This window comes from Lactuca saligna, chromosome 4, assembly GCF_052625555.1.
Source record: "Lactuca saligna cultivar CGN05327 chromosome 4, ASM5262555v1, whole genome shotgun sequence".
Taxonomy (NCBI): Eukaryota; Viridiplantae; Streptophyta; class Magnoliopsida; order Asterales; family Asteraceae; genus Lactuca; species Lactuca saligna.
The window spans coordinates 143402627-143418375 of record NC_136420.1 but is presented as its reverse complement, the minus strand read 5'-3'; the positions used below and the strand labels follow the sequence as shown (position 1 = coordinate 143418375).

General features: G+C 35.1%; 1 protein-coding gene across 8 annotated transcripts; it reads left to right on the top strand.

Moving 5' to 3' along the window:
• The first annotated feature begins 875 nt into the window (after nt 1–875).
• Nucleotides 876–5656, top strand: LOC145042899 (nuclear poly(A) polymerase 4-like). 8 transcript variants are annotated; one of them, XM_078991414.1, is made up of 13 exons: nt 878–1002; nt 1188–1225; nt 1300–1417; nt 1495–1572; nt 1996–2103; nt 2193–2255; nt 2346–2504; nt 2585–2698; nt 3424–3486; nt 3569–3898; nt 4125–4289; nt 4376–4870; nt 4977–5259. In XM_078991414.1, exons 3-13 carry the CDS (start codon nt 1307–1309, stop codon nt 5082–5084), a joined length of 1794 nt encoding a protein of 597 aa, XP_078847540.1. In that variant the 5' UTR covers nt 878–1002; nt 1188–1225; nt 1300–1306; the 3' UTR covers nt 5085–5259. The 8 variants fall into 8 exon arrangements, with proteins under 8 accessions (XP_078847543.1, XP_078847545.1, XP_078847542.1 ...); XM_078991417.1 differs by adding an exon at nt 5290–5656 and having other exon boundaries at nt 876–1417; nt 4977–5044; XM_078991418.1 differs by adding an exon at nt 5290–5656 and having other exon boundaries at nt 877–1417; nt 4376–4864; nt 4977–5044.
• Nucleotides 5657–15749: the final 10093 nt, after the last annotated feature.

Below are 15749 nucleotides of genomic sequence, written 5' to 3'. Positions count from 1 at the left end.
CCGGAGAATACAAGTAAATTTTGAAAGAATGTCAACAATTAAGTTGATGAGTTCATAAGCTTTAGCGTGAAATGTGAAATCTATTTTTAGTGACTGTAGTGTTTGTTCAAGAAAAATATCATATTTTCCTTATAAAATGATTTGTAGTCTTAATACCCAAAGACCGAAACGTACAAGTATTTTACTATACTTATAGTACTATATGCAGTTTTTTTCCAATATTATCAATCCCAATAAAGATCTATATACAACTATCACGCACTCCCTACAAGAGTATCTGGTTTGTTCAAGAAAAATATCATATTTTCCTTATAATTTGATTTGTAATCTTAATACCCAAAGACTGAAATGTACAAGTATTTTACTATACTTATAATAGTATGTGCAGTTTTTTCTAATATTGTCAATCCCAATAAAGATCTATATATAACTTTAAGAAATTTTAACCCGTACTCTAAGAGTATAATGAAGTAGTATCTTATAATTTACGTTAACGAGTTTACGTGTTGAGTGAATGAAAAAACTTTTCCATAGTGAAATTGAACCCCTTTTAGTAGTGTATTTGTAGTGTAACGAACCATAAACTATACATATTATAGTTTATCATCCATGAATGAAAACTCGGTTGTAGTGTGATTTGAACATTTTCATAGTGAATGGTAATATAAAAAATCATAAACTATAAAGTATCTATTTGTTCAAGTTTTGACGTCATCGTCATCTATGGAAAACTATTCTTGGTTATCTTGAAGAATAGATAGAAGATTTTTTTAAGAGAAGAAAAAAGTGCAAACTAGAAAGTAGTTGAAGGACTATTTTAACAAATTACACAATGTGAAACCGTGGGAAGAAATATCTCGATTTTGTTTCCAAACGTGGAAAAGAATCAATAATAGTTCCCACTTCTTCAAGAGTCCCAAACCGAAACTGACACGATCACAGCCCGCGCCTCCCCTCAAATTTCCAAATCAATATCAATATACGTGTATAAATCAATCATAGGTTTCGATTCTTCTTTGTTAAGTGTTTTCTTCAGATCCACCTTCCTTCTATACCATTAACCCTAATATTCTAGGGTTTCAATAGATTCCTCTACACTAATTTCAATCTTGCTTGCTCTGCCTTCCTACTTCTCTCAATTTTCGAATCTAACAGATTAAGTTTCCGATTTTGTATGTGGGTTTCAGGGTTTGGGTCGAGAAACCAAATTACTCTTTTCGATTTGGTGTGTTTCTTTAGGGATTTGGTCGAATTTTGTGTTTTCTCATTCGATTACAACTTATTCTTTTCATAATTCAGCGGGATAATGGTGGGTTCGGAGGCTTTACCTTCACCAAGGCAGCACGGGGTTACGAAACCCTTGTCTCTAGCGGGACCATCCGACGCTGATTTACTAAGAACCAAGAAATTGAACAAGGTCGGCTATGGTAACCAATTTGAACATCTCTATGCTCATCTTCTTCAACCGTTTTAACTGTCGTTTCGTTCTTGTAGTTCTTGGTAGATGCTGGACTATACGAAAGCAAAGAAGAAGCCGCTAAAAGGGTGGAAGTTCTTGGTCGAATTAAGCAGGTGCGTTTAGTCTCAATTACTGAACTTGGGATAATTTTCTCCTATGTTTTGATTATCTCTATAATCTTCGACATGTATTCACGTTTATCCATTATCATACCAATTATATGTAATCATTCCTTTTTGAGAGAGCCTCACTGGGAGTTTATTTGACAAGATTGCAAGATCATGAGAAGATATGGAATATCTTTGTTCAAATAATTATTTTGTTTTGTTAGCTATTATCTCACTAGTTGCCTACATGAAAGTGGAAAGACCTTATATAGAAACAAAAAAAAAAACTCTTGCACTATCAGACCCTATGTATTGTATGTATCATGCTTCTATAGATAAAACTTGACTTATAGGTTAATATATTCTCAATTTATAACTTATATAAATCTTTTTAATGATTTTCTTTTGAAAAAAACATTCCTTTTACAGATTGTAGTTGATTGGGTGAAGCAACTTACTGGCCTACGTGGCTACACAGACCAAATGGTTGAAGATGCAAATGCTGTCATCTTTACTTTTGGTTCATATCGACTTGGAGTAAGTGAATTTTTAATAACTAAATAATAAGTATAACACATTATTGCATTAATAAATAACTAATTTTATTTCTCAAAATTTAATGATAGGTTCATGGTCCTGGAGCAGACATTGACACTTTATGTGTAGGGCCTTCTTATGTGAATCGAGATGTAAGTTATTTAAAATTTCATCAAGATATTAATAGGCTATAAGTGCTCATTAATCATTAATTATACTCTTTTCTTTTTAAAAAATTTCAGGACTTCTTTTTTGTATTGCATGATATGTTGTCAGGAATGGAGGAAGTTACAGAACTTCAACCAGTTCCAGATGCTCATGTTCCAGTGATGAAATTTAAATTTGATGGAATTTGTATTGATCTTCTTTATGCCAGTATTTCTCTTTTAGTTGTTCCAGATGTAAGCTTTTGTTTTTGTAAAATCCCCTTAAAAGAGTTAAACTCCTTCCAATTCTGCTTAGATTTTTTTTTTTTAAACAGGATCTAGACATATCTGATGATTCTGTCTTGTATGATGTTGATGAGCCTACTGTGAGGAGTCTTAATGGTTGCAGGGTTGCTGATCAGATTCTTAAACTTGTTCCAAATGTTGAGGTGATTATTTTATGGGCTGTTTCTTTTTTACTTAATCTGGATATAATGACTTAATGGGTTAAGCCAAAAATCCTTGATTTATGTAATTAAGACATCAAATGTTTACCTATTTGCTCTTCTTACTCCTCTCAACTACTCTAACTTTGAAATTGGTGAATATTATGAATAGTGATTTTTAGAATATCGGGGTAAAATGGTCATATTTAGTCTGATTCAGATGGTTTATATTTACCTAATCTAGAAAAGAAACAGAGCTTATGGAATATGAGGGTAAAATGGTCATTTAGTCTGACTCAGATGGTTTACATTTACCTAGTCTAGAAAAGAAACAAAGCTTATGGAATATGAGGGTAAAATGGTCATATTTAGTCTGATTCAGATGGTTTACGTTTACCTAGTCTAGAAAAGAAACAGATCTTATGTAATATGAGGGTAAAATGGTCATATTTAGTCTGATTCAGATGGTTTACGTTTACCTAGTCTAGAAAAGAAACAGAGCTTATGGAATATTAGGGTAAAATGGTGATTTAGTTTGATTCAGATGGTTTACATTTACCTAGTCTAGAAAAGAAACATACCTTATGAAATATGAGGGTACAATGGTCATTTAGCCAGTTTACTCTTATAGGATTTAACGGGGCAAAAAAAAAAAGAAACAACCCCATAATCTTACATTGATCTAATTTTTACTTTTCTTGATCTTTGACTTTTCCCATTGTTTTCAGCATTTTCGTACAACACTTCGTTGCTTGAAGTTTTGGGCTAAAAAGCGTGGTGTTTATTCAAATGTAAGGCGGTTTGACTTTGATGTTGACTTTTTCCACAATCCCATGATTCAACTTCCACCATCTTTTTATTTTTATTTTTCAGGTGACTGGATTTCTAGGTGGTGTGAATTGGGCTCTTCTTGTTGCCCGAGTTTGTCAATTTTACCCAAATGCCATTCCAAGTATGCTGGTTTCAAGGTTCTTCAGGGTCTACACACAGTGGCGTTGGCCAAACCCAGTCATGCTCTGTTCAATCCAACAACAAGAGCTCGGATTCGCTGTGTGGGACCCACGCAAAAACCCTAAAGACAGAACCCACCACATGCCCATTATCACCCCTGCATACCCTTGCATGAACTCCAGCTACAATGTCTCCACTAGCACACTCCGTGTCATGACTGAACAGTTCCTCTTCGCCAATACAATATGCGAGGTAAACTTTGACCTCCTTTGACCTTTGACTTTTTATCAAAAAAACAGGAAATGTTTTTTTAGCCAATTGGTAAAACAACATTTTGGTTAAAATCTTAAAATTTTCTATTTTAGTCAACTTTGACCGTTGACTTTGACAGTTGACTTTTATATATATATATATATATATATATATATATATATATATATATATATATATATATATGTATATATATATAAACAAACAGGAAATAGAGCTTAACAAAGCCCAGTGGCATGCATTGTTTGAGCCATATATGTTCTTCGAAAGCTACAAAAATTATTTACAGGTGGATATAGTTGCTGGAGATTGTGATGATCTTCGGGCATGGAAAGGTTGGGTTGAATCGCGTTTGAGGCAGTTGACTTTGATGGTAAAATGTTTTTTTTTTAAGTCAAAAGGGTATTTTAGTAAATTCAACATATTTGGTTAAAAAATGTTATTTATTTTTTTAAAAAGATTGAGAGGGATACGATGGGGAAGCTGCAGTGTCATCCATACCCACACGAATACTCGGACCCTTCAAAGCAATGTTCACACAGTGCTTTCTTCATGGGGTTACAGAGGAAACAAGGGGAAGTGGTTCTAGAAGGTCAACAGTTTGACATCAGAGGAACAGTTGATGAGTTTAGACATTCGGTCAACATGTATGTCTTTTGGAGACCTGGAATGGAAATCTATGTTTCCCATGTTAGAAGGAAGCAGATTCCTTTGTATGTGTTTCCGGAAGGCTGTAGAATACCTAGGTCGAACATCATCCATCCATCAAGTGAAGAAGAAGCTTCTAGAAAGAGAAAATTACAAGGAACTGGAAATGGAATCAAACAAGATAGTTTACCAAAAAGACAATCCGTGAGTCCCCGGAATCGCGATTCCGATTCCGTTTCCCCTGTCATTGTTAATCATTCCTGTGCTGAAGAGGGTAAACGGAACGTGTTTGAAGTTCAGGTTTTGGTTTGTGATAATTTATTTATTTTTTAGTTTTGTGAAGGTTTTGAGTTGTTGTCATTATTATGATTATTATTTAGGAGATGTTTAAAGTTGTTTTTGTGTTTTGAAGCCGAAGGGACTTGAGTTGGTGGTGAGTTCGCGACCGGTTGTTGAGTTGGAACAGGGAACAGTTATAAGGCAAGTATTTTATTTTATTTATTTTGGATTAAAAATATAGGGTTAATGTCGTAAATAGGTAATGAAGTATTTGAGGTGTTGAAAAACACCAGATGTTATTATTGTCAAAAGGTAAGCAACGAGAATGATTTGTACACAAAGGGTGTTTTTGTAAAATACCAAATTAAATAGTTTGTTACGCATTTATGGCAATAACCCAAAGTTATATTTGTTTTTTTTTTTTTTGGTTTGTGTGTGTATTATAGGTTAGGTGTGACATCAACAGCTTGAAAGAAGATAATTAGGGTTTGATTAATATAAAGAGGACATGAGCTAGAGGTTTAATGGTAAGTAGTTATATGTTTATTTCTCTGGCCATGATTGTTTTCTACACAACAAAAGTGGGTGTCAAGTGAAAGGAGCAAATGAGTGGGATCATGTACAGTTTTTTTTTTTTTTTTTTTTATATGGGTAGTGGTGGTAGTATTGATTATTATGTTTAGTTGGAGTCTTTAGGAAGAGAGATGAGAAGATGAGGATGAATTTGGTGTTTTTTTTTCAACTTTAATACAATCATATGTTAATGTTAGCTACCTTATGAATGTGTACTTTGTGCTTGTTTTGTTTTTGTTATGTTCAAGATTGCACTTTGATATATGCATGTCATTGGTTGACAGGAGAACTAAGCATTTCGTTGTAAGGGTGTAATGTTACATCATGCAAACTAAGTGTCACTCATATTTTATTTATTTATTTATTTTTTTGTGTTGTAGATTGCTAATAGTTCAAAATGGTGTCAAAAATACAATTATTATGATGTAGAAAGAGATGTGTCAATCCGACTAGCATTTGTCATATTTTTTGCTTACATGTCATGATTAAAAAAAACTTTTGGTGAAGTATTGTCTAAGAGAAGGAACTTCAAATTGGAATCTATTGTAAAATGTGCATGGATTGGGAGTCACTATACCAAAAAAACTTTTGCACAACTAGATTACTAAGATTAGATGTGTTAGGGAATGTAGGGGGTCCAAAAATCATGCATTTTATCTCATTGATATTTGATCATGTCATAGTAAAAGAATATGCTTTGCTTTCGTCATATTTTAAGGAGATTCGAAGAACAAACACAAGTTCTATGTTTAAGATGAATCTCTTAACAATGCGAGATGGTAAAATTTATTTTATTAAGTTTTGTGTACTTTAAAAGAGTTGTTGGATAGAAGAAGGGTATCAAATGATAATTGGAATAGATGGTTGTTTTCTAGAAGGTATTTGCAATAGAGAATTTTTAAATGTTGTGGGTAGGAATGAATGTAACGGAGATGTTCTCCAATTGCATGGGCAGTGGTATGTATTGAAAAAAAAAAATAAAAAAATACAAGTGGTTATTGGATAAATAGTTTGAAATTGATTTGTGGTCATAACTTTTGAAAACCTTATGATAGGTTGTATATAGGTTTGGAAATCTTTATTAAACATTATTTTTGTAGCTCATATTTAGGGTGCATGTGCTTTTGCCTTTTGGAAGCTATTTTGTATGCATGGGTTTGGAAAATCTGAACTCCATGAATAAGACCATCCATGGTTTAGCAGTTTGTGGTCCATGGGCTCATGTTTTGTTTGCCTTATGCAGGGTTGTCAATTACCAGATTCGTGGTCCACACAAGATATGACTATTATCAAGAAACAAACATGGGACAAAACAATGTGGATGATACAAATTATAAAGATTTCCATTACATGGGAATATATTTTTTGGATAACTCAAAAAGATGTCCTAAAAAGAATATACATTCAAATTAATTACATGCATATTACATACCTACCAAAACTATACAAAATCCAAACCCCCAAAATCACATCTACCAATATCACTAACCAAAAATGCTTCTACCCTTTCATTTCATATAAAACAACCACATCTACTATTTCCTAGAAAACATAATATTGTATATCAAGGAAACAAACATCATAATCACTGAACATTTTGAAGAACCAACTTTGTTTTCATTATTTCCACCTCCCCTTTCACTACCAAAAGTTCCATTTCCATTGTATCTTTGTATTTTACAAGTTGATATTCTCTCTCTTTGAATTGAGATCAATTCTTGGTGTTCTAGGTATTTGAAGAAGACGAGTCTGTGTGTTCATTTATAAAAGAATTTTGTTTTAAGCCAAAAACATACGGTGGAGAATGAGTGGCCATAATGAAGCCACGTATGACTTTGCCAATCCAACTCAACTTTTGTTTGCATGGAAGCCGGTGAAAAAATATTACTCATTTAACATCTCTATGTGATCTACAATGCACAGAAAAACTTGGGACCAAATGAGTCTAAGAGTGACAATTGGTTTGGCATTTTGCGACATTAACCTTTAAAAAAAGAATTACCAATTTGTAACATTGTAATTTCAAAAAAAAAAAAAAAGTACATCCAAAAATATATCTTTCAAAAAATATTTTTCATGATTACCAAGTACGATAAAATCATGGGGACATACAATAATATCACCATTTTTTTACATACTACAAGATAATTATAACATGAGCATGACTGTCCCATCCACAAAATATACAAGTGAAACACCCTGTCATATGTTCTTGTTCGAATTAGTATCTAAAAAGATCTAGTATCTCAAAAGATCATTTAAAGGTTTTGAAATCATTTTTAACATTGCACAAGTCCCCCAAAACATCAAACATTTTAAATAGAAGACCTTTAAAGTGTACGGGGAAATTACAACTGATAAAGAGAAACTAAGCAACAATAACAAACTATTTCAAAAATAACAAGCCTTCTTAAAGGTTTATGCGACTACTTCCCTTTTTTCAAATCCGCAAATAACAAGCCTTTTTAAAGGTTCATGCGACTACTTCACTTTTTTCAAATCCGCACTATCAGTCATGCTCTAATCCAACCATATGTCAAAATAATATCTTATGCTTGAGAAGCTAGTGAGTCACACATGTGTTAGATGTCTCAAGAGAATATAGATAAATGTATATACATGTGTAACATCTTGAAAATCATTATATATATATATATATATATATATATATATATATATATATATATATATATATATATATATATATATATATATATATATATATTCAAAAACAACCCATAACCATTAAGGTTTACAAAATCATTGTTTCAAAAGTGTATTTTAGTGATCAGAGTATCCCAAAATCCAAGCAATATAAAAACCAAAAGATGTGCACGATCACCTCTTCGCCTTGCTATGATCATCTCAAGTACCTGAAACACTAAACTGAAACTGTAAGCCAACACTTAGTGAGTTTCCGTCAAAGTATCAACATACAACATATAACAACATATACAAGGTCCACAACTAATAGACTGGATTACCCCTGAGCCCACAATATGAGTATGGCTTGCCCTTCAGGCCTACAACTCATATCTGGCTTGCTCCCGAACCCACAACATAAGCCTGACTTTCCTTACATGCCCACAACTTATGTCTGGATTGCTCCCGGGACACACAAAGCAGTGTTACCTCAACCCAACCATACTATGTCGACATATACATAACATATAACATATATCCAGTAAACAGATAAACATATAACCAGTCATCAGACAAACAGACAGATCTACAAATCACTGCCATATCCTACATCCAATTTACCAGGATACCAATCTAATAGACCACTATAACATATCAACATCCTTTATACTTGAATACATAATCTAGTGGGTCGGCATTGGTGCCTTTGACCCGCAAGTATAGTGAGGAAAACTTACCTCTCAGTCTGAAATGATCGTTGAATAGGACACAACTCTGAATATTAGCTCTGCCGGTCACCTATCCAACAAATAGTGACCAATTCTCACATACAACTCAAAATACCCAAAATACCCCTATGTCAAACTTAGTCAAAGTCAACAATCAAAGTCAAAGTCAACTACAGCAAGTCGCCACAACGTGGCCATCCTTAGCCATGTCGTGGCCACCAAATGACAAAACAGTCGAGTCCCAACCCAGCCGCCACGCCACGGAGACCTCGACCACGTCGTGGGAACTGGGCTCCCCAACGGCTGAATGGATTAAGTCGATTTCCTTAATCTTAAGGGCTGCAAAGCCCAAATATGGTCCATTCTAAGGTCAAAGTGGATAAAGTTTCCAACTTTATCCCTCTAAACTCCCTGAGGGATAGGGATCTTATTTCTAGACATCAAAAAAGGTAAAGAACAAAACTTGGCTTAACCCATTAAGCACTTTCTCTTGAAGACTACAAGATCCCTTTATCCAGAACGTTTCTAGCATCAAATAACGACATAAAAATCCTTACTTTCTAAACATGCATGTCCAATGCATGTCTTGGACTCTATTAGGTCAAAATGAGGGATTTTGGCCAAATCTTAAAACTTAATGGTAATCTAGATCCAAAGCATCTAAGGTCCAAAAAACTTGGCGATTCATAAAGTTTGTAACTTTATGGGATCTCACCACCTAATAGTCAAGGATACAGAGTTCAAGGCATAAAACCTAGATCTATGCACAAAGAACCAAAAATCTTGGAACTTGGGGACTTACAAGAGTCCAAAAGATGCACAATAAGATGGTGAGAAGGGTTGCTTGCTGAATCCAAGCCTAGAAGTCACCTCCTTCTTTTTCAATCCCCAAAAAGAAACACAAAAAGCTTAGAGAGCAAAAATGGAGGTTAGGGTTTGCTTGGAGGCTGATGGTGAGCAACCCTAGCCATCACATTCCTTTAAATACGATGCAAACCCAAGAGATTAGGGTTTCTTATTAAGCAGCTGCCATACCGTAGCGACCATTTAAAACCCGTGATACAAAGACCATACCAATGTCGTGGGATGCCTTCACCTCGACGTGGTGCTGCCCAAAATTAAAAAAAATATATACTTAAATTAAAGTACCTCCCAGAATTCGGATGTTACAATTCTCCCCCAATTGAATCAAACTTCGTCCTTGAAGTCCGTTGATGCAAAAAACTTTGGGTAATGCTCCCTTATCTCTGCCTCGGGTTCCCAGGTCCACTCGGAACCCTTACGATGCTGCTACTGGACATTGACCAAAGATACTACCTTGTTGCGCAAGGCCTTCGTCTTTCTATCCAAAATCTCCACTGGCCTCTCAACATAGTTCAAGCGATCATCAGCCTGGACATCCTCCAAAGGAACAACCACTAAATTATCAACCACACACTTCTAAAGTTGCGAAACATGGAATGTGTTGTGGATCTGGCTGAGCTCCTCAGGCAAATCTAATCTATAAACTACCTTGCTAACCCAAGTAATTACCCGAAATGGCCCAATATACCGGGGGCCCCAACTTGCCACTCTTCCTAAAGTGTATAACACCCTTCCAGTGTGATACCTTAGTAAGACGATGTCGCCAACCTGGAAGTACAACTCGGATCGATGCTTGTTGGCATAACGCTTCTGTCAACTCTAAGTTGTATGAAGTCTCTACCTAATCTGTTGAATAAGCTTTGTCGTCTGAAGGACTATCTCAGTCCTTCTCATGAATCTATAACCAACCTCTACCGAATGGTGGTTGTCGAATCCAACAAAGTTAATAACCCTGAATATTACACACTAAAATAATGTATAGTGGTAAACGGATCAAATCCACGGAGATTGGTTCGATTTTATAATGAAAAATCTCTTTGTAAAAATACTTGGAGAATGACAATAAATTAAAAATGGGGGTTTGGTCTTTTGAAATACTTGAAATAAACTAGAATTAAACTAAGATTTAAATAGACAATTTCAACAAAAATAAGAGTTTGATTTAAAATCAAGGAGGAGAGGATGGTTGACTTAATGTTTCATCACTTTGACTTTTGATGAATATATCATTAGAATCCAATGGTGCAATACTTGATTTAAATCCTTAATTTGGCTATAGTAATCCAAGAAGCTTGAGATTACCTAGGCTTTTCTTAGTTGTTAAAATAGTTAGAGAATCGCATAACAATTTCCTTAGTCAAAGTCACAATTTCCATTAAGCATGTAATTAGTGAAAGTTAACTAGAATTAAGAACCAAAAAGCCACCAAATCCAAGAGGAGTCAAATGCTTTCACCACCATGTTGGAGGAAATGTTTTTATGATAGTGTGAAACAAAAAAAACACAAAAATCATTTGTTGCTTGCTAATTTGAGGATCCTTTACTTAATCAAGAAATTAGCCAACTAATCACCACAAACACATTTAAATTCATGAATAAAAACATACAAGTAGTGATAATATGTTAAAACACAAAACGTTCCCATAAAGATTTAAGAACAAGTTAATGGATTCTTCAACATTCAAGAAAAGTTCAAAGGATTCAACAAAAGTCAACCAATTTTAGTTTAGCCAAGCATGGCTAAACTCAAAGAAACAAAGTTAGAGAATATTGTACCAAACATTTAACAAGAATCAAGAGATGAAAAGATGATGTTCTTGAGGTGTTCTTGGCCTTCAAAAGTCTTCCAAACTCCAGAGAAAATGCTCCAAAATCAGATGTCCAAGAGTCTCCAAAAGATGGGCACCAACCTTCCTCAAATAGCATTCCAAATGAAATACCGAATTTGACCCTGCAGTGTTGTGCTCGACCCGCGTGCTATTGCACGAGTGGTTCCTGAATGTGGCCTCTTTAAGGTTTGGGCCTCCATAGCTTAGCCTACTTGGCCCAATTCAAGTCCAATCAGCTCCTAGCCCATTTTCTTTAAGTTTTCTTCATTTTAAGCCCAATTTGGATTCTCCAAATCCCTCATAGCTCGTAAACTCACCCGATTAAAAATCTACGCACGTTTGAATATATTCCCGCATCTTGCAAATTTAAAGTTTATTTCTCTCCAAGCCTTCAAATAATCATCAAGCTTGCTCCATGCATCATCTCCAATACCCATCAAGCCTAAAATCCTCGGCGTCCTCTTATTCCAATCGCTTTCCATACGTCTTGAACATTCCCACTCCACTAATCTCCATGAAAGCTCACGAAACTAGAAAGTACCCGAAATGGTCATAAAATAATAAAAATGAAAATATTCATGGAAATTAACTAAATTATGGATGAAATATGCTAAAATAAACTATAAAAAGAAGTAAATAAAATGAAACTATAAAATCACCCCAAGCTTAAACCTTACTTGTCCTCAAGTAAGACAAGACTAACAAGAACTAACCTAAGAAAAATAAAAAGAACGGACGAAACCACAGAACCTGATAACTGTTAGTTAAAATGATCAGAATTGATCTTGCTATTATCTCACGAATTTTTCATCCGATGGAAATGGAACCAAAAACCACATCCAGGACAACTCATATAGGTGAGTAAGGAGGGATAGTCAGTCGCAACCCCATTGGAACAACATACACTGAAGAACATTTGTAGTAGGGAGAAATCGGTTGGACGAGCTCGTGTGGAGCTCTTCTTTTAAGTGTATAGTCTTATCACGAAAGTTGTGTGATCTTACATCTTCCAGCCACTCTCAAGTATGATTGTGTTTAGTTGCTCGGGTATTATCGTAGGAATTAGTTGACTTAGTGTTGACCCAAACCTCCCGTAGCATCTGACTCGACAGTCTCTCTAACATCACCAATTTGCGAAAAGAAACAACTCGGTCTATATACAACAAAACATTCCTAAACAAATAAATAAGTATCAAATGCCGGGTGACCAAAATGTAGGAAAATTTGTTCAATAATTGAACCGGTCACCCATCCAAGATAATCGTGCCTTGGAATCTGCTTGGGATTCTTTTTTTTGTGTGTGTATTTATTTTAAGAACACTTTTTGACTCAAAATTTGGTTCCCAAAAGTTTGTAAGTGGAACCGAAAGGGCAATAATATAATCTGAATGGTCTAAGTGTGAAAATGACAATGTGTGGAGCGTAAAGATGTAAGCTCCTTTTCAAACTAGTCATTTTTGAAAAATAATGAAACTGCCCAAATGTGGACTAAAAGACTCTCTAAAATCCTAAGGAAATCGCAAAAAAAATATGGTGATGTAAAGAGACCGGATATGGATTCTACTCGGGGACAAGCACCAGTGGTTCATTCTAACGGTTCAAACATGATCAAGCGTGATCCTCTCAGCGATATGGACCACAAGTCTAAGAACATCCATTGCTATAGTACATCTTACAATTGTTAGTATTGCATGCATAATTCTTCATGAAACTACCTGGCCATGATCACTTACCCCTTTAAGCTCCAACATTTGATCCCATGTATGAAGTCCCAAACTGCGGATAATGGTCTCGGTTCGATGTCTGAGATAACAACAAGATCCTGGACCAATAATGATACAATAACTATGAACCTGTTCGACGACATCCAGGGGGTGGGAATAAAAAGACAACAAAAATGCATGAATGCTAATGCCCTAAGCTAAATTTTATGCAAGAATAAAAAGTGGAAAAGAAGAAAATAAAATCTTTTTGGAATTTTATAAAGTAAAAAAAAATGAATGCGTATTAGCCTAAAACTAAAATGATATACAGCCTAACTAAAAATGCATGAAAAAATAAAAGGAAAATGAAATGCCCCACCCCAAGTTTAAGAACAAGCATTGTCCCCAATGCTTAAGGTAAGGACAGAAATGAACTAAATCGGAGGATTAGGAGGCAAAAAGTGTCCGTGGTGGTGGTTTCGTGAAATTCCAACCGGTAGAACTCCGAAAATCTTGATTTTTTGGCGAGGTGGGTATTGGAAGGTTATGTTCTTGAGAGGAATGGAGTGGGAGGTCAAGATAGTTAAATGAAGAAGAAGGGAAACTGAACATTTTAATCTATGGGTCAACAAGGGTCAATTTCGGTCAATGTTGGTCAAGAAAAGTCAAAATGTTAACTCATTAAAACCTTTGGTCACCACCTGGTCAAATAATAGCCAAAAACAACCTAAATTGTCGAGCACAGCGCGCGGGTCACACAGAGTAGCATGCGGGTCGCGCAAACCTTGTAATTAAGTCTTGGGCCAATGTCGTTTCATCACAACTGGCTGCACAACCTACCCGCGCAACAGCACGCGGGTCGCTCAACCCGTTGATCCTGATCTTCATTTTTGCTTCATTTTTCTTTGTATTTTCTTGGATTGGAAGGCCCCGAATATACGAAAACACGATAACTCCAAAAGAAACATCAAAACATCTTCAAAACTTCTTTATTCGAATTCAAATACATGAAAATAAAATGCTTTCCAAAATTGCCCTTCTTTAACGTCTTTGGCAAAACACCTCCAAACTTCACTTTAACACTTTGGGGCGTCCAAATGGACGACATCTTGGACATCTAAATCAAAGCCTTCATTGAATGGCTTCAATCTATGTCCATTAACCTTGCAAATTTTCCCCGTATCGACACTTTTTAATTTCAACACCGGACTTAGACCTTTGATAATAACAATCATCCAACCATATTCTTTCTTGTACTTGTTCATTATGGTGACAAAATCTTCCCTCTTTGACATGGTGGTTGAGTAGGTGACTAGTTGGGCATCTTCTTTCTTAGGATACGTATCCTTTGAAGGGTCCGATAAATTTATCGTTTCCGGCTCTTGTGGTTGTTCAACCACTGGAGTTAGTTTCTTAATGGTAGTGGGTGGCTAAACCACTCTTTCGTTAACCCGAATTACTTCCTTTATAGTTGCATTGACAACATTCTCAATTTCTTCCTCCTTTCTAAAAACCTCTTCCACTTCTACTTCTTCCTCTTCTTCACATAATACTCTTGGATCACCAAAATATTTCTCATCTTTCAAAGGAATGGAATGCGCTATGAGATGGGCTCTCTTCGGATAGTAGTTTGTATTGAGCTTCCATTATACTAATTGATTGAGAAAGTTGTGTTATTTGTTGCTCTAAAATTTTGAGGCTAGCTTGGGTTGTTTATTGGAAAATTTGGATAGAAGTGGAAATGCTTTTTACAATGTCCTCCAAGGACATGCTTGGTGTTTCAGTTTGTTGAGGAGGGTAAGGATCGGGTTCTTGGAACTATGGAGTTGGTTGGTATTGGTTATTTCCCCATGTTTGGTATGGGTTTTGGTAATAGTTATTTGCCCAAACTTGGTTGTTGTCCCACCATTGATTATGTTGAGGCTGATCATAACTCCATTGGTTTGACCAGTAGTAGCTTCCCTTATCTTGCACTTCTTCCCATTCTCCTTGTAAAAATTGACACATGTTAGAATAATGTCCATTTTGGGCACAAAAACCACAAAGAAGAGGCGTGAGTTGCACACTTTGGTCACTTTCCATCATCATAACTAACTGAGCTAGCTCAGAAAGTTGATCTTCAATGCAAGGAGCATTCATTTCCAAGAAACACATTTTTTATTTCAAATTTTGGGATTGTAAAATAGAGTACCTGTACGATGAAATCTAGACATAGAGAAAAAAAATTGATTAAAAATAAACCAATCCCCAACAACGGCGCCAAAATTTAGTGGTTGTCGAGGCCAACAAAATTAATAACCATAAATATTACACACTAAAATAGTGTATAGCGGTAAAGGGATCAAATCCACGGTGATTGATTTAATTTTATAACTCTATGAAAAATCTCTTTGTAAAAATACTTGTAAAATGATATTAAATTAAAAATGGGGATTTGGTCTTTTGAAATACTTGAAATAAACTAGAATTAAACTAAGATTTAAATAGACAATTTCAATAAATATAAGATTTTGATGTAAATCAATAAGGGAAGGATGGTTGACTTAAGGTTTCCTCACTTTGACTT